Source organism: Hypomesus nipponensis, chromosome 9, assembly GCF_054491055.1.
Source record: "Hypomesus nipponensis isolate SF chromosome 9, ASM5449105v1, whole genome shotgun sequence".
Classification (NCBI taxonomy): domain Eukaryota; kingdom Metazoa; phylum Chordata; class Actinopteri; order Osmeriformes; family Osmeridae; genus Hypomesus; species Hypomesus nipponensis.
This window is the reverse complement of record NC_140369.1, coordinates 14,413,043-14,432,571: the sequence shown is the minus strand read 5'-3', so window position 1 is coordinate 14,432,571 and position 19,529 is coordinate 14,413,043. Positions and strand designations below refer to the sequence as shown.

Here is a 19,529-nt window from a genome sequence, read left to right as displayed (position 1 = left end):
AGATGACCTGTCGCCGGGCAGGATATGGCTCGGCTCAGCCTCTCCCCCCGGAAAAAGAGAGAGAACCCCAGCCGGTCCAAGCTGCGGCCTTCTCGTCAGAGACTCGGACACAGGGCACAGTGACAAGCTCGCTAGCTCCGACTGCTTAACACTTCACATCAAAGCAGAACTCACAACAGGGTCAGGTCCCAAGCCAAATGTCTGCCGGTTGAGGGAAGGCGACAGTGTGAGTTGTGACAGTGCCAGTAACTTGGCTGAGGTACGAGGGAGGGAGGCAGGGAGGCAGAGAGGGAGGGAGCATGAGAGAAAGAAAGATACCAAGAGAAGGAGAGAAAGAGAGAGAGAGTAACAGAGAGACAAGGGGAGTGAGAGACTTACACAAAGAGATACCGAGCTAGAGAGAGAGAGGGAGAGAGAGATGGCTAACAAGATGGACAGATTCTGACGCCGATGGATCGACGCCTTTTTGTCAGCAGTTCTTCAGAGTTCTGCTGTAGAGGACAAAGGTTGTGGGGTACAGTACGTTGGTGCACTGCTTATATATCTTTTTCTTATTAACATTCACCCTGACCCCCCCTACCTCCTTAATGTCCTCCCCAAACTGCATTACCTGTCTCTCCACAGACCTCAGGGGAGGCAGGTACCAGTATCTCTTGAATAAGTCGTCTACAGCAGATTCACTTCAGACTAGGGAGGAGAAAATTGAATGCAGACAGGGTATCATATAGCACCTGGAACACTGTACTGTTCATTATGAGAAAGAGAGTCTGCCATTTTTAAGGTGTGCGGCTTCACAACGGTGACACTTCATGCTTTGAAAATTGCATGCGCTATTGTTGACTTGAATGGTTCTCATGACGACCCTGTTATTGTACATGGTTATCATAGTCATCATGCCTGCCAAGGGAATGCTTCGCTCAGACTGACATCTGTGCGGGAGAAGGGCACATGCCATGTCTCTCCTCACCAACAGAGGGCAGTGTGGGACCTGTGTAAGGGAGGCAGGGGCGTACATGGTATAGCTCTGCCTGGCTGAGGAGGTCATCTGAAGAGGGGCTGATCTGTGCCTGTGACAGTTAACATACTAATTACTGTGAGTCGCTTGAGCTTGGCTTTGGAGTGGAGCGGGCTGTGACTCGCCCGCTCCTCTCCCCTCTCTCTCCTGTCTCTCTCCTGTCTCCTGTTCCTCTCCCGTGTCTTTCCCTTCTCTCCCACATTCCTCTACCATCTGTATCTCCCTCCCTCCCTCCCTCCCTCTCTTTCTCTCTTCCTCTCTCTCTCTCTCCCTCACTCTTTCACTCCTTCACTCTCGCTCTCTCGCTCTCTCGCTCTCTCTCTCCTATTCACATTTAGTCATTAGCAGACGCTCTTATCCAGAGTGACTATTCCTCTCCCCTCTCTCCTCTTTCCTCTCTTGTCTCTCTCCCCTCTCTGTTTTCTTTCTCTCTTAGGAGAGACCCCTCTCTCTTCTCCTCATCCGTCCGTCCTTTCCTTCATCTGAGCCTCAACCCTGGTCTGGGGTTGATAGTTTTCTCCACACTTGTCATGATCCTATGCAGACAGTTAGGAGTGACCTCAGGTGTCTGGCTGTGACCACGGCAACGTGCAGCGAGAGAGATCAGCCGTGCCTCCTATGTGCTGCTAAATGTTGGAATCTTTCGCTAGAGACGGGGAAACTGCAACGGCAAAACATTATTAACAGACTCGTTAAAAATGCAAGTGCACCTTAGTTCAGAGAGAGAGAGAGAGAGAGTGAGAGAGAGAGCCATGTTCTGCCTCTCTAGTCTTGCCTGGATGTTCAGCCGTCTCTGCTGTTGTTGTCACGCTTGTTTTTATCCACCATTTCCCTGTCTCTCTCTCTTTTGTTCTGTCTTTATTCCTCCCTCTGTCTCTTCAGACCACCCCTTTTTCTTTGTCTCTTTTGCTCTCCCCTCTCCTTCTCTCTCTCTCGGTCTCTCTCTCTCTCTCTCTCTCTCTCTCTCTCTCTCTCTCTCTCTCTCTCTCTCTCTCTCTCGGTCTCTCTCTCTCTCGGTCTCTCTCTCGGTCTCTCTCGGTTTCTCTCTCGGTCTCTCTCTCGGTCTCTCTCTCGGTCTCTCTCTCTCTCTCTCTCTCTCTCTCTCTCTCTCTCTCTCTCTCTCTCTTTCTCTCTTTGCTGTGAGCATTTGTCCTTTCCCTGTGTTTCTCTTTGCTAATGATCCTGTCAGTCCCAGGTCTACCTGATTCCAGGCTGGTAAACGCTGCCAGTGTTTGGTTAAGTGGCACAGTACCTCAAGTACCTGAAAAACGGCAGCTCACAACTAGAGAAGCCTTTCACTGCACCCACTGTGCTATTCAACTACCAATGCACTTAGGTTTTACTCGTTCTAGTGGAAGTGGTCTTGTTGTCTGCCATTGTTCAACTTCCAATAGTACCTCAAAAAAGTCAAGTCGACATAGAAATATCACAATGAACTTTAGGACACAGGACGTAGCAGGATGGAAGATGCTTTAAAGACACGTAATGACATAAGAGTGCGAATCTTCCCGTCTTCTGACAACGTTCTGAATCTCCTCAGAGCACGCGTGCCTGCAGAAAAAACCTCCGCACGCTCCAACGTGTTGTGCGAGTCAGTCAGGATCCAGGGATCCACTGGGACCTGCTCCAGGGGCGCTGGGCGCCACATCCAAGGCCAGGACGGGGCTCCTCCTGGATCTCGGGGTAGCTCCTTCCTGCCAACTGTGTGCCCCGAAGAGCCACCCGTTGCTCGCTCAGCGGGGGCGTCGGGCAGGGAGCAGTTTTGGTTTTCAGTTCTGATGCCATCTGAAGGGGGAGGAGGGGAGCGAAGGCAGCTTGCGCCCCACCCCCCCCCCACTGGGCTGTCGACATGGGCTCCCACCCCCGTGATCACGGTGCACTTTGTGTAGTAGGAGTGGTTTGTGAAGGGATGCGTGTATGTGCCGGGTTAGGGGAAAGGGGTTAGGGATTAAGAGTTTGTGTAGAGGAAGTAGGGGTTTACGGTTAACAAATGGAGGTTCTCGGGAATGGCGATAGGAGCTGGAGATTAGGATTTAGTGGTGAGGAATTCAGGGTTAAGGGCTGGGAGTTAGGGGTAAGGTGCAGGACATTTAGTCATTTTTTGCAGATGCTCTTATCCAGAGCGACTTACAGTAAGCACAGGGACATTCCCCCGAGGCAAGTAGTGTGAAGTGCCTTGCCCAAGGACACATTGTCATTTGGCCTTCTCGTTGGTAGCCCAATTCCCCAACCACTGAGCCATCTGACCTCCCTGCCCTGATGATGTATAGTTCTAGGTTATGGGTTAGGTGTTAAACGTGAACGGTTACAGTACAATGAGTCATATATTAGGGGTGCTTGTTCGAAGTTATAGGTAAGGTGTTTCGGAGTTAGTGCTGAATTGAGAGACTTTAGATGAAGCGTGGTTCTCTGTTCAACCCCATTCAGAGGGGCAGAGGGGGGGGGGGGGGGGCTCTGTCCATCACTTCCATCCCACTGAGCTGCAGCCAGGATGGTCATGGCGCGACTGTTGCCCCCCGGGAACGGCTGGAGCTAGCGACAACACGCAGAATGAACTTGGGATTAGCTGGACGCACCGCGGAGGAGGGGGGGGGGGGGAGGAGGAGGGGGAGGGGAGACTGGAGGAGAGGACTGGGGAGGATGATGAGTCACGAATGGGAGTTGAGTGTGATGTCCTGGCAATGTCAGGCTGGGCTCCAGGCTGCTATGCAAAAGCACGCCGTCTCCTCATTCCTCTGAGGGATGATAGGATCTGTGGAGGAGCCAGGAGACCGAGGATCGTTACTGTACAGACACACGCTTATTAAATTGAAGGAGACTTTCGGCTCTGGGGTTTAATGAAAAAAAGGACCAGCCGTGTGTCTGATCTGGACCTCATCCCTGACCACACCCTGGAGCACTCCTACCTCGGCCAGGGAGGCACGCATGCAGCCCGGTCTCCAATTCCCTCTCTCTCTCTCTCTCTCTCTCTCTCTCTCTCTCTCTCTCTCTCGCTCTCGCTCTCGCTCTCGCTCTCGCTCTCGCTCTCGCTCTCGCTCTCGCTCTCTTACTCTTACTCTCTCCTCTGTCTTTTTTCTATTCTCTATCTCTATCTCTCTCTCTATCTCTCTCTCTCTCTCTCTCTCTCTCTCTCTCTCTCTCTCTCTCTCTCTCGCTCTCGCTCTCTCTCTCTCTGTCTTACTCTTACTCTCTCCTCTGTCTTTTTTCTCCTCTCTATCTCTATCTCTATCTCTCTCTCTCTCTCTCTCTCTCTCTCTCTCTCTCTCTCTCTCTCTCTCTCGCTCTCTCTCTCTCTCTCTCTCTCTCTCTCTCTCTCGCTCTCTCTCTCGCTCTCGCTCTCTCTCTCTCTCTCTCTCTCTCTCTCTCTCTCTCTCCTCATGCTGATGATTTAATCTCATTGTCTTCGAATGACTTTGAATATGATGAGCGTAATGCCGGGCTGCCAGCACAGCAGGTGGTTGGCACTTTGATCTGTGGCCTCCCGACGCCTGTCGAATGTTGATTCACTGGGCGACGTCCAGCTCATGAAATGGGAAGATGAGCAAGCACGTCTCAACTTTGATCCTGCCTTCCCTCTGCGTTCCAGGCACGCTGGGATATTGGACAACAAATAACACGCTGACACACTATGCCCGGATCTCCCTTGAGACCGAGCCATGCGGGGCTCACACACGCACACACACATTATGTGTTTGAGAGGAGAGTAGGTTCCACTTACTTGCTCTGTCTAAGGAACAATATCTCAGCTTCTCAACAGCTTCCTCCCCCTCTCTCTCTCTCACTCCCTCTTTTCCTGTCTCTCTCGCACCGTCTCCCTGTATACATATTGATTTAATTCCCATGCACTAACCACCGTAGCATGATCTTCTGTTGAATACAAATGAATCAATATGTGATGCGTACACCACAGGATTTTCACAGGCGTGCATCCTGGTGTCATTGTGAAAAGAAACCTTTTACTTTATGGGTGGTGTTGAAGAGTCATCACACCTGACCTTGGGCAGTGTTCTTGGGGAACCTTCCAGCCCTCTTCAACCAGGCCCCCATGCAGTAGTGTGGGCCTGGCTGATGTGTTTTCCCTCCTGCAGTCAGCCTTCAGTAGCTACTGGTTTCAGGTTGTGTGGATATTCATCCACGTCCCAGCCCCGAGGCTGACAGACAGAGAGAGAGGGAAGAGAGTGAAAGAGAGAGAAGGGGCGAAGGGGGGGTAGTTATTATCAGTTAATAAACAGAGGCAGTTTTCTATTAGTGCCTGTTAGTGCGTGAGGAAGGATGTTGGAATGTGCAATTGCTGTGACAAAGGACATGGGGAACCAAGAGAGTTGGGGTGGGGTTGAGGGAGGGGGGAGGGAGGACTAAGCCTTGGGTGTTTTTATTTTTTACCCTAGCCTTCACTTCCTGTTCACTACTTGTCCCTAAGGAAGCCCTTGCTATTAGGCGGCTTTCATCAATCAATGACTCAGCACCGCACGCAGGACTTTCACGCCGTCTGCAGAAAGGGCTCGCTCTGCCCACTGTGCTGTACTGTACGCTGGGGCCACAGGAAGTTCCCTCTCCATCCTGAATCCCACAAGCAATGATGGAGCACACTTTGTCATAAAGAGAATCCATTATGGAGGCGTGCGGGGGGGTGGGGGGGTGGGCTTGGAGTCCGTCAGACAATCCTACGAGAAGTGCGAGCCGGCGTGTTATTGTGTCGTCTCGTCTCAGATAACACTTCGCGCGGGCCCCTGGTGTATTCCATACATGGTTCCGGATTGTTCCGTGCCAGAGCGTATGGGTTGCCCGCCGCCCCCATTGGAGGCGTGATGACAAGCAGTGTTTTCTTGGCTTGTTGTGGTCGACGCAAGGGTAAGTAGCACACCTCTGTCTTCCTCAGGAGACGCATGCCATTCATTGGTTCTGAATACTCCGTCCTCCCAGTGGGCCCCAGGACCAGCCAATGTCAGTGGATCCCCTACACGTTTACAACATGAATAATTAAACACATGGAAATGATGTGTGCGCTGTTTACAATGGCTGGAACATTCAATCTGGGGATGGTTTACAGAGGGCAAGGGGTCTGTGTCTTCCATTCATCCTGGGAGGGGAACCATGACGAGCACTCAGACAGGAGACAGGCAGGCAGGCAGGCAGGCAGGCAGGCAGGCAGGCAGGCAGGCAGGCAGGCAGGCAGGCAGGCAGGCAGGCAGGCAGGCAGGCAGGCAGGCAGGCAGGCAGGCAGGCAGGCAGGCAGGCAGGCAGGCAGGCAGGCAGGCAGGCAGGCAGGCAGGCAGGCAGGCAGGCAGGCAGGCAGGCAGGCAGGCAGGCAGGCAGGCAGGCAGGCAGGCAGGCAGGCAGGCAGGCAGGCAGGCAGGCAGGCAGGCAGGCAGGCAGGCAGGCAGGCAGGCAGGCAGGCAGGCAGGCAGGCAGGCAGGCAGGCAGGCAGGCAGGCAGGCAGGCAGGCAGGCAGGCAGGCAGGCAGGCAGGCAGGCAGGCAGGCAGGCAGGCAGGCAGGCAGGCAGGCAGGCAGGCAGGCAGGCAGGCAGGCAGGCAGGCAGGCAGGCAGATGCATCCCCACTGACTTTCCCTACTGTGGATGTGGTTTTGCACCATTGGCTGGTGTGCTGCAGTGCGGACAAGGCCCAGCTCATAACCGTGTGGACCACCTGGTGACAGCATATGGGCTTGTGCCCCCTAGGGGTGGGACGTACTGTGTGTGGGGCTTTAGGTCAGTGGAAACCAGCAGCTGGGAGACCGCCCTCACAGCGCATCAACAAATCTCCCTTTAATTAGCTCACCTGCACATCCCCTCCTCCCCATCTCCAATCTCCCTAAAGTCCTTCATCAAATCACCCTCCCCCTCCTCCAACCTCTCTCTCTCTCTTCATCCTCCCTTCCTCCTTATTCTGCCTGTTCCATCTCTCCACCCTCCTTTCTCTTTTGCACCTTCCCTCTTCTGAGTGACCCTATCGTTCCACTCACCACTCTCATTCTCTCTCCCTCTCCAACTGGAATCTACTCCTTCCTCTCTTCATGACACATATGTGCATTCGTTCTGGGAGGCTGAGAGGCTGAGAGGCTGAGAGGCTGAGAGGCTGGGAGGCTGGGAAGGAGAGTGGGAAGCTGGGAAGAAGAGTGGGTGGGGGGCTGACTGACAGTTGACTTAGCTGAACCTTGTACTACATTGATTTTTAAATGGTTTCCCACTGATGGCTTATTAGCATTGGTAGCATCACCTTAGACAGGCGGTGCTTGGGCCCCTCATGTATCCTTTGTGCCTGTTGATGTGTGGGCTTGGTTTATACAGCAAAACTATTGTATCATTCTTCCTGGAGATGAATCAACCCCTGGAATGCCTTCAAGTGCTTCGATCCAGAAGTCTTGCAATTGATTATTCCTAGCCATTTACCTCTACAGCCATGTAGACTTCATTGGAGGGCATTTTTCCCCTGCTAAGTCTATTCCACACCATTGACTCCATAAGGCTTTTCAATCATGCCAATACACAGCAGCTGTTTATGTGAACCATCCCACTGCACTTTGATATCTATATAGATGCGTAGAGGAGGCCCAGGGCTGAAAAAATGGAGATCCATTCAGTGTTACCAGACTCACTCCAGAGAGTGCTAACAGACAAAGCAATCACGGCCTGTGAAGATTGGCTGTGTTGTGTGGAGGTCTCTGGCGACTGATAACCTCCACCTCCCCTCCACACACACACACACACACACACCTTCAACAGTCTGCCACCCCGTCGGCAGCAGTTGCATCCGCCAGTCCAGCCCTAGACACCCAGCCCCCCCCCCCCCCCCACACCACCACCCCAAGACCTCTGCACGTCCCCCCACCCCAACACCATCACCACCGCCGCCCAGTGCTTCACAGTCCCCCTGGGCCCATAGCAAGCAGGCCTGGCAGCCCATCCAGCCCTCCAGACCTCAGGCCTCCATATGGGCCTCTCTTATGACCACCACTTAATTACCTATCAAATACACAGGCCAACGCTCCTGAGAAAAGGGCTGCCGATGGAGGGTGGGGGGGTGGGGGTGGGGGTGGGGGTGGGGGTGGGGGTGGGGGAGTGAGGCGGAATGACAGATTGACGGTAAGAGACGGAGAGAGAGACAAGGTGGGAGGGCGGGTTGGAGAGAGGGAGAGAGGGGAAGTGGAGGGAGTGTGGGATACGGAGAGAGGGAGAGAGGGAGAGAGGTAGAGAGGGAGAGAGGGGAAATGGAGGGAGTATGGGATGCGGAGAGAGGGAGAGAGGGGAAATGGAGGGAGTATGGGATGCGGAGAGAGGGAGAGAGGGGAAATGGAGGGAGTATGGGATGCGGAGAGAGGGAGAGAGGGGAAATGGAGGGAGTATGGGATGCGGAGAGAGGGAGAGAGGGGAAATGGAGGGAGTATGGGATGCGGAGAGAGGGAGAGAGGGAGAGAGGGAGGGGAAGTGCAGTGACAGTGCATGTGTGTGATGAATGTGAACAGATAGATGCAGACAGAGGGTGAGTGGGAGGAGGGCTCCTGCTGGACAGATGGGCAGGAGCAGTCATCTGGCCCCAAATTATTTCTGGGCGTTTCATGTTTACAAACCCCCCCTGTTTGTGGAGGGGGAGGGGGGGGGGGTGCAGGCGAGGCATGGGGCAGCACCATGTTATAAATGACCCGTGATTGATGCGTCTTGCGTCAGGAAAAAACACCTTGTGCGACCCAAAGTCCTAGCTACACAGGTCTTACCTTAGAGAGGCGAGTAACTACCCAAGCATGGGCCAGTGATGGACCTCAACTTTGGCAGCAGTGAAAATAGACCAGCTTTCATTATCAGAGTTAGGGCTGGGTGTTTGAGTCCAGAGTGCCGGATGTTATCAGGTACTGTGGGTACCGGAGTAGCAGGAAGTTAGCCGTTGACTTGGTGGCTGGATGCCACCATTGAACAGCTGCTATGGTGTTGTGACTGGAAGACATTTTGCTTTCTTTTTTCTCGTAACCCTTCCACCACCTTCCGATCCTTATTTCGGGTCTTTGTGCATGTAGCCCACTTTGTCCCATGATAACATTTCATCTGCAGTGAATGACGTGCTGTAGAAGGGGTGTCTGAAATGACGTACGTGTGAATTAAAAGCCATTTTAATATCCATGCTAACGACAGATTGCCGTTAGGCGCTGGGATAAAATGTGGCTCTGAGTGTTGGACTTGAGAATGAGTGACTGTTGGAAAAATTGAAGCTGTAACACATTTATCCTGTATAATAATGATTCTGTGTTCAGCATTCCTTGTGTGTAGAGAAAGGCCTACCCCCAAATCTGAACTTTGGGTAACACGACGCATATGTAAACAAGGTGACCTGGGCTGACCAATCTCATACTGGAGAGGCCATAAAAGATGTCTGGCCTTATCTGTGATGGGTGAATCATATGGTCAAGCTTATAGGGGTCAAAAGGCACACACACGCACACACTCAAACACGCACGCACACACGCTCGCCAGGTCTCCGCAAGGAGCCAATGAAGAAGAGCCATGGAACATTTGCATGCCTTTGTCTTAACCAATAACTGCAAAGAGTGGGGCTGCTTAAATAGCTAGCTAGCACAACATGCTAGCAGACAAACTTGTAGCACAATGGCGTGTGATGTTTTTCTCTCCTTGTGGGCCGGCCGCAACCAATAAACTTTCTTAAACTTGTTCACCGACTGACTGTGCAATGCTTGATAGATTAATATTTCTGACAGTGACTTAATCTTCTGATGAGCTCAATAAATAGATCAGAATTCAAGATAAATCCAATGAAATCAGTACCTATCTCTTTTTACCCTCCCTCCATCTCTCCTCGTCCCCTCCACCTCTCTCTCTCTCCATCCATCCTCCCTTCCTCCTGAGTTTCCACAACCTCACCAACAAGAGTATAAATCCGGTGGCTAGGATCCATCTTGTGTCTAAGCGCAGTGTTGCTATAGAACCTTGAATCCTTACCAGGTACTCTTGGTCTAATGGGTGGATGGTCTGGCTTGATAATTGAGGTTCAGTCCCCACTGGTTTCATTAGAACTTGAGCTGATAAACCTGGATAATTATGAACATTTGACCTATGTATCTGCGTGATTCACAGCAGGCTGAATCAGTGTTTAACCAGCAGGATGGTTTGTGTTTCCCTCCCCAGCTTGAAGCTGCTATCCACAACCCTGTTCAATGTGCAATGCTGGGGTTTTCAGCAGCCAGCACATCCCTACCTCAAGGCTACCTCTGGGTGAGTAACCTATACATACACCTCCTGCAGGCACACACACACACACACATACACACGCAAACATGCATACACACACACACACACACACACACACACACACACGGGTGTGCACACACACACACAGACACACATGCTTGCAAACATATACTGTACGTGCACACATACACACTCATTCATACACATGCTCATTATGTGTGCACATACTGTGCATGCATGCAATGAGACGCTTTTTAAAATAATGCCTTTGGATATTGAATATTGAATATTTCCACGCTTATTTATATGCTCATTCTTCTGCCAAAACATTGCTTTATTTTCCTGTACAGTATAGGCCTACACAGGGGTTGGTAAATAATGTGTTAGAATCCCTGCAATATTAATGTTTGCCTGGATGTTCAATGGCAAAACATATATCTTGGTTTGGATCATCTTTTCTGATAGATAAGTTGGCTAAACCCTGCTGCCCCTCTATAACATCCAGACGGGGGCCTTACTCACTGCTGCCCCTCTATAACATCCAGACGGGGGCCTTACTCACTGCTGCCCCTCTATAACATCCAGACGGGGGCCTTACTCACTGCTGCCCCTCTATAACATCCAGACGGGGGCCTTGGTCACTGCTGCCCTTCTATAACAGACAGGGGCCTTACTCACTGCTGCCCCTCTATAACATCCAGTCGGGGGCCTTGGTCACTGCTGCCCCTCTATAACATCCAGACGGGGGCCTTACTCACTGCTGCCCCTCTATAACATCCAGACGGGGGCCTTACTCACTGCTGCCCCTCTATAACATCCAGACGGGGGCCTTGGTCACTGCTGCCCTTCTATAACAGACAGGGGCCTTACTCACTGCTGCCCCTCTATAACATCCAGACGGGGGCCTTACTCACTGCTGCATCCCTCCGGGACACACAGACTTACTCATCGCTGCCCTCACAGCCTTCATTGTTCCTGGCCGTGCCCCTCTTTGGTGGATCAGATGAGCTGGTGGACAAATTACCATCGGGCATTTAGAAGACAAATCATTTCAGTGTGAGGGCACCTGGGCCGTTTTACCGCAAGGTCTACTTGAAACGTGCAACAGTACGACCAAGTCACACATCCATGACCTTGCCCTTGTTCTTCAACTTCTGTGCAATGAACCACATGTGCTCTGGTTCTGCTGTGTGGAAAATAAACAAGTGACGGCCTTGGGTAGGAGAATGCCATATCATTTTGAGAAATAAATATTATATTGTGGAGATCCTTTTAGATCCATCTATGTAGTGCCTACCTACTTAAGGTTATGTAAGGATAAGTAACATTGGATAACCAGTCCAAAAATGACAAATGGGGTTCCATTATGCACAGTTCTTCATTTACCTTAGCTTTTAGTTCATCCAGGCTCCCATTGTCTTACCAAAGTTGCCTGTTCAGTCAAGATAGTGACACTATAATGAAAATTAATAAATCAATACATAAATAAATAAAACAAGTTTAGTAAATAAACCAAACAACAGAGGCAGAAATTATCGTGGTGAAACAGGAAGCTAGTGCTTTTGGGCCCGTCAAGCAGTCTGGTTGCTGGAGAGTTCTCCCGCCCCCTCTCAGAACCAGCTCTTTGGCAGGCTTGTCAAATAAGGGCTGACACTAATCATGTTAAAGGAAGATGGGCTTGTGGGATTTCTGCGTGCTTTGATCAGTGTAATGACATTGTTACTAATCAGCCTGGTGCACTAGCATGCATCCAGCACTGTCTGCCTACCTTCTCTGCCCCACTTTCCTCCTTAGTGGTTAAAGTAATCATTTTTACATTAGCTCTCACCTACCCCTTGTTTCTTTCCAAATACAGCCTCTCAGCCATGCAGTTCTTCCCCTTATGTCCAAAGCTTATTTGGAATTCCCCCCCAAAAACAGACAAATGTTTTTAGGACATTCTATCTAGCGCCAGTCTCTATGGTGTTCAGTGACTCGGGTTCAGTGACTGAGCAGTACAGGTTAGAGCTGGGAGACACTGCCTGTGGCCAAACCGTTTTCTTCCTGGGTCCAGGCCTGCCTAATTAATGCTGGCAGGGCATTTACTGTTGGGGAAGTTTTGTCTGGTTCCTGGCAGCTGAAAGGATTCCAACCAGGGCGCCACTCCAGATATCTATTCCTCTAAACTAGTGGTGATGACTTTGTCAGGGCACGATAATTTTGCTGGATTTCTGGGGGAATTGGATCGAAAAGGAGGAGCGGTGGGGGGGTGGTGGTGTTGTGTGTGTGTGAGGGGGGGGGGGGTGCAGATGGACAAGTGAGTGTATTGTAAGGGCGGAGGAGTGTGTGGGGGAAGTAGCCCGAGGCTATGCGGTTACAGAGAGAGAGAAGGCGAGAGAGGGAGAGAGAGACAGACACTTGAAGCTGTGTTTTTGGGGGCTGCTTCACTGTAAGATAAGCTCTCCCTATCTCCAGTTGTCCCTGTCCAACAGACCTTTATTTGTTCTGGCTCTCTCTCCTGGGCTCGGAGGACCTCCCTCTCCCGGTTCCAGCACGCTGATACAAATCAAACAAATGATTGCATGCAAATAAGCACAGCCACGGGAGAGGAGGGCGACAGCCTATATTTAGCTCATGTCTCATTCCCTGAATTTGAGTCATGTGGCGCAGAGTAGATCTGCACTGCTCCGGAATTATGCACCTAACCCCCCCCCCCCCCCCCCCCCCCCCCCCCCAGGCCTCTTTCTCTCCAACACACACACACAGAAAATATCGTTATCCCATGTAAGAAAAAAATCCTCTCAGACTTAATGACATTATATGAAGGTGGCCCCAGCCCTGATTGAAACGGCGGCATTTGCAAGGTTTGCAGGTTTGTCCCTGCTGTCTTGCTCTGCATTGAGATTGGCAGGCTTGACAGAAGACCAATAGAATTGTGATTCATGGAGAATCACACCTGTGTTCAGACACGTTCTCCTCGTTGGTGTTGTAGGTTACGATACACCGGGGAGATCCAAGTCTGCCAGCTAAGTGCTGTGAGAATCACTCTCTTCTCTGTTAAGAAGGGGTGACACTGCCCACCTGTCCCTGGGAAAAGTACACTCTTCTAAAGCGTGACCTCAAATCCCTGGTGAGCTGTAGCCATTGGAATCGGGGTCACCTTGTGATGTCACAGTGACACTTTTGGTAACTTCATAGTGTTTGGCGTTTCTCATTCACGGACTCAAACACGACATCAATCACTGCCTTCGAGAAAACCCAGATTGTCAAGTGATGCAGAGCTTTTCAAAGTCGTTTTCCCCCCACATCTCTCTGTTCTCTGCTGATGAAAAGATCTCAGAGTTTTAAAGATTGTTTGATGTCGGAGAGATGACATTGTGAATCCATTACACTCCGCAGTTTATGAATCCGAACAATATTCAAAAGTCAGGAAGGACTGAAGACAAGGTTTGAAAGGATATTTGATTTAAACCTTTCATTCCTCACTGAAGTAAAAATTGCTGACAGGCGGGGAAATTGAAGCAAAGAGGGAATTATGGTATCAAAAGTGTTCTCCATCCTTCTGTCCAGGGTAGTCAAGGTTGACAAACTCTGGCCCAGAATACAGAGTGGTCAAGGTTGAAACTCTGGTCTCAAGCAGGGTGGTGAGTACAGAGATAGACCATGGGCCAGGTCGGACTGGCCGTCGGGAGATTCGGGAGATTTTCCCAACGGCCGGTCAAACGGCCGCGGCATAATGCAAAATAGTAAATAATATAATAATCATACACGGTTGTGGGCCGGTCTGCGTTTCAAAGTCCCGGGCCGTTGTTCAGTCCCAGTCCAGACCTAACCATGGGTATGAGGAAGTGAGTTAGTCAAGATGTAACGGTGGATCTATGCTATGCGCTAGCAATAATACTAATGTGTACATTTAGCAGATGCTTTTAGAGATAGGAACCACTGATATCTAACCACTGAGTTACACCCACCCCGGAGACACTGTCATCCATGTCCCCCTCAGACCGTGAACACTCCCTGATGTAATAGGATACCAAAATGTGATTCCCAGTTGGCAACTCCATTACTAACTAAACCCACTCCAAACTCTTGATCTTTAACACCCCCGCCCTCACCTCCCCACCCCCCTTCCCCCTGCAGGTGAGTGGAGGGGATGGCGCGCAGGGCCAGGTGGAGATCTTCTCACTGAACCGGCCCACGCCTCGGCCCGTGAAGAGCCTGCCCGTGGACTCTCCGGTGCGCTGCCTGGACTACGTGCCCGAGCCGGGCCCCTCGGAGGACGAGGAGGGGGCCGCCCTCCGGAGCCCCACAGGGGTGGGGAACACCATCTGTGTGGGCCTGGACAGTGGAAGGTGAGCCTGGCAGAGCCCATCCCCCACAGAGATGTGTGCCCATCTGCAGCACCAGCTACAGGATAGTCAGACTTTACTAACACATCATAGAGTCAGACTTTACTAATATATCAGCTGTGAGTGAGCTCAGGTCTCACTGCATGATTTTAATCATGGAACTGTATGGACGGATAACGAAGTCGGCAAAAAGGCATGCGAAATGACTGTTGTGAAAGGTCAACGGAGTGAAATAAGTAGCTCTTTCAGATGCTGATTGTCATGGAAATGGCTCTAGCAGTGCTTCTTTCCATATCTCCGTGGTAACATGGACAATCCTACTCTGCATTCTCCTTCAGCGCAGGTCCATTTCAGACAGGCTGCAGAAATAAATTAGCTTGTCAATATTTCATCAAACCAAAACATCAGAGTTGATTCAATACCCTTCAGATCTTGCCAGATAGAAATCACTGTTTCTTGTTTTTTTGGCGTCCAATGTATTTTATGATTTCCGCTGTGTGCAATGGAGGAATAGTTTCATCTCAGACTCGTTCACAGTACCAGTGCCTGAATTACTGTCTGAGATAGAGAAAACGGCAATCTTGCATTTCAGACTCACCCGTGATATTACCTGTTTAGCTATTCTCTCTCTCTCTCTCTCTCTCTCTCTCTCTCGCTCTCTCTCTCTCTCTCTCTCTCTCTCTCTCTCTCTCTCTCTGTCTGTCAATGTCTCTCTCTCTGTCCCGCTCACACTCACTCTCTCGCTTTGGTTTTCTTGTCGATATATGGAGACCTGAATGAATGGATATGTCTGCAATTTATTTGTTGGTGCTGACTCATTCAACATATATATAGGTATCTGTCCTGGAAAGAGAAAAAGAGACAGTTTAATATAGACATATACTATAATATATATAGTACAGTTTCAGCACTTTGTCTCACACACCCCCAAAAATGTCAACTCCAAAATCTTGTTAATGACTCCTTGCATGAAAGAAACATATATCTCCAACGTGTGCATTTGTCATTCTCTAGCAAGAGAAAAATGAACAAAATGCACCCAGAGGAGTTCAAGTGTCATTTCAAACGTGTGCAAGACAAAGTGGCTGCATTGAACACAATACCGGAGCTCTAAAGTGCACTGTTAAATCAACCGCCATGAAAAACGATGTGGTCCTCTGTCATTCTAAATGATGCTCATTCATCACACTCTGCCACGTTGGGTTCCCCAGCATCCTGGTGTTTGGGAGCGTGGACACGGCAGCCCAGTGCCTGCTGACCCTCCACACCGCCGACGGCTCCCCTGTCCTCAGCCTGAAGCACTCTGCCAGGTACCTCTTCGCTGGGCTGAGGAGTGGGACCATGCTGCTGTACGGACGGGCCCACGCGGGTGAGTATGGGGGTTTCCTCCACCTGCCTCAGCTCTCCCCATTCAGGAGAGACGCTAAGCTGGAGAGCAGTGGTGGTACCTCAGGGCTGGAGTTGTGCTCGAGCGTTTGGCTACAGATCGTGAGGTCCCAAGTTCAAGTCAATCCGTGTACGTTTGGCACTTTGGATGAAAGTGTCGAGCTAAATTAAAACATGAGATATAATAACATACACGTTCAGCGTGCTGTTCAGTGTTGACCAGTACACCAGACCTTGTCCTACATCATATGTGGCTACAGGAGAAAGAAAAAACTGCTGATTGAGAATACGTTACGTTTATTGCAAATCATGCTTCTAATGCTCTTAGCAGGTAATTGATATTTAGTTTAGGTAATTTGATTTACTTTTGAGCCTCATGTGGTAATAACGTCAGACGTTCCATTCTGTTGCATGAAATGCGACTTTGAAATTGATAGGATATAACTGTTATTAGAGATCGCTAATAGAGCTTGTCTGTAACAAAAAAGGCTTTTGTTGTGGCTAATCTATCAAATTAATTGAGCAAATGGGTTTTATTGTCGTATCAATTTGTACGTTTCATCTGTCAAGCTCTACACCAATTGCCTATGGAAGTCTTTGTGTGTTGCCATGAATGTTTCAGTGTGTGTGTGCGTGTGCACGTGTGTGTGAGAAAAATACAATTTCCGTCAAACATCTTGCCTGCTTGTTGCAACGCGTTATGTGTCTCATGTGATGGGGTTTCCATTATGGCAGCCCATCTTTTAACTGAGTGCATTTGCAAAGGCAGACAATGTTCCTTTTGCACATTGCTGGAGACCTGGTTGAAGGCACATTTCCATCTCTTCTCTTGTGCCTCCCAGTCACAGTCGGTGTAAGGAGAACTGCAGTCATCCATCCAGTCAGTCATCCATCCAGTCAGTCAGTCATCCATCCAGTCAGTCATCCATCCAGTGAGTCATCCAGTGAGTCAGTCATCCATCCAGTGAGTCATCCAGTGAGTCAGTCATCCATCCAGTGAGTCATCCATCCAGTGAGTCATCCAGTGAGTCAGTCATCCATCCAGTGAGTCATCCAGTGAGTCAGTCATCCATCCAGTGAGTCATCCATCCAGTGAGTCATCTAGTGAGTCAGTCATCCATCTAGTCGGTCATCCATCCAGTCAGTCATCCATCCAGATAGTCATCCAACTATCAGTCATTCATCCAGTCAGTCATCCATCCAGTGAGTCATCCAGTGAGTCAGTCATCCATCTAGTCATTCATCCTCCAGTCAGTCATCCACCCAGTCAGTCATCCATCCAGTGAGTCATCCAGTGAGTCAGTCATCCATCTAGTCAGTCATCCATCCAGTGAGTCATCCAGTGAGTCAGTCATCCATCTAGTCAGTCATCCATCCAGTCATTCATCCATCCAGATAGTCATCCACCCAGTCAGTCATCCATCCAGTGAGTCATCCAGTGAGTCAGTCATCCATCTAGTCAGTCATCCTCCAGTCAGTGCGTCAATCAGCCAGTCAGTCAGTCTTTCAGCCAACTAGCCAGCCAGTCAGACCATCATCTAGCCAGTCAGTCATCCAGTCAGCCATTAATCCAGTGATAGGATGAGTTTTCAGAGAGAGAGGCAGTGACTGCTCTCTTTCTATGGTCAATAGGTTACTTGGTGAACTTCACAGTTCTCTATTTATGACTGGAGGCCTCTTTCTTGAGACAGCAAGGAAACAGTGTGTATTGTCGATATTGTCATGTATTCCCTTTGAAGAGTAGAGACATGACTATCCCATGCTTTGCCTTAGAAGGAATACTCTACTGCCACTATCGTTGTACAGTGTGGACCAATGAGTCCAGGCCTGCTACTAATAAACTTCTGTCAGCCCTTCCTAGTCAGTCATACAGCCAGCCAGTCAGCTAATCAGTCAATCATCCAGTCATCCAGCCAGCCAGTCATCCAGTCAGTCATCCAGTCAGTAATTCAGACAGCCAGTCAGTCATCCAGTCAATCAGTCATCTACCTAGTCAGTCAGTCATCCAGCCAGCCAGCCAGTCAGTTTTCCAGCCAGCCAATCAGTCATCCAGTCAGTCATCCAGTCAGTCAGCCAGCCAGCCAGTCCCTCAGCATTACATTGCAGACTGAGGAAGGCCAGCTGTAGCTGGTGGTCAGGCATTGAAGTGCCAGTGGCTCCACACCACGCTCAGTCTGTTTCCACAGCCGGTGGGGATACTACAGGCTGATCAGTGGGCTCAGCACACCTAGTGTACCTGGCAGAGTTGCTGCCCCCATCCCCCAATGATGCCAAGTCCACCCAAGTAGAAATATGATTAATTACACAAGTGCACTGCATGTGGATTAAATATTACTATTCCTGTCAGGTAAAAAATACATATGAGAGAGAGAGAGAGAGAGAGAGAGAGAGAGAGAGAGAGAGAGAGAGAGAGAGAGAAAGAAAGAGAGAGAAAGAGAGGGAGAGAGAGTGAAAGACAGAGGGGGATAGAGAGAAAGGGGGAGAGAGAGAGAAAGAGGGGGAGGGTGGAAGAGAAAGAACGATTGAGAGACGGAGAGAGAAAGAGGTGAAGAGGAAGGAAAAACAAGAGAGAGATGTAGAAAGACAGGGGTACAGAGAGAGAGTGAGGATGAGAAAGAGGGAAAAAGCGGGAGAGAGAGAGAACACAAGCTCTGGAGGGATTCTGGTGCCAGGCAATGTTTGCACATTCTGCATGGCTGTTAAAGATGTATGCCTCCTGAATGGCATTCTTTTCCACAAGACTGCAGGAGTTAGAAGACACTAGGGTTCAACACATCATTTGTATCAGAAGGTGCATGAACACACAGAACATAGCTGCTAAAAATATATATATTTTTTTGGCACAGGTTCATTGCTTGAGTTTCCAACTTGTGCTTTGGTGAACTTATTTCTGGAGATCAGTCAGAGTGTGTTACGTGTTTAAACACAGAGTTTTGTGGTGGGTTGCCTGCCTCTGAGTTGCCATTGGCTGCGTGATGAGAAAAGGAGGTATTAGCTTCCTGGTTCGTGCAAGAGGCCGGAGGGACTTCCAGAAGAGAACACATTTTTAAAGGTGGGGGAGTGACATTTACAACACACCAAGCAATTAACCTGAGGAAGTCGGAAGGCGTTCGGAAGCTATTCTTGTATGAAAGGCAGAAATAAACAACTCAAAATGTTAATCAACCGGCTGGGTGCGCTTCCATCTCTAATTTAGCTTCATTAACGGGCTGCTAAGGAAAAAAAGCTTATGCAACCTGGCTCATAATGCTCCACAACTGCAGCTGCAGACAGTGCCCCATGATTACAACTCAAAGGAAAAAGGTCTGCTTCATTGTTACACTGATGAATGGTGGGGGGGGGGGGGAAGAAAAAAAAGCTAGTTCTGATAAAGGAGTTGGAAAGCGTATTAAATGTGAAAGCTGGGGCTTTATTGGGACGTGGGTGGTGAGAGCAGAGTTATTGTTTCCCAAGCGGAGACCGGTGGGATTCAAAGAAGGAGAGAAGAGAAGACTCCCACCGCCTCTGTTCAGTCAAGCCCACAGTTCTGAACTCAGTCAGTACTGTACAGTGTCCACTGCACAACTGGATTCATGTAGCAGATGCATTCATCCGAAATGACATA

The 19,529-nt window shown here is 49.9% G+C and overlaps 1 protein-coding gene across 1 annotated transcript in view; it reads left to right on the top strand.

Annotated features, from left to right (window-relative positions):
- Positions 1-19,529, top strand: part of arhgef10la (Rho guanine nucleotide exchange factor (GEF) 10-like a) — a 94,206-nt gene that overhangs the window by 60,866 nt on the left and 13,811 nt on the right. Inside the window, exons 21-23 of the mRNA XM_084705752.1 lie at positions 10,149-10,235; positions 14,331-14,542; positions 15,751-15,908. Coding sequence (XP_084561878.1) covers positions 10,149-10,235; positions 14,331-14,542; positions 15,751-15,908 — 457 coding nt within the window. The remainder of the gene's footprint in view (positions 1-10,148; positions 10,236-14,330; positions 14,543-15,750; positions 15,909-19,529) is intronic.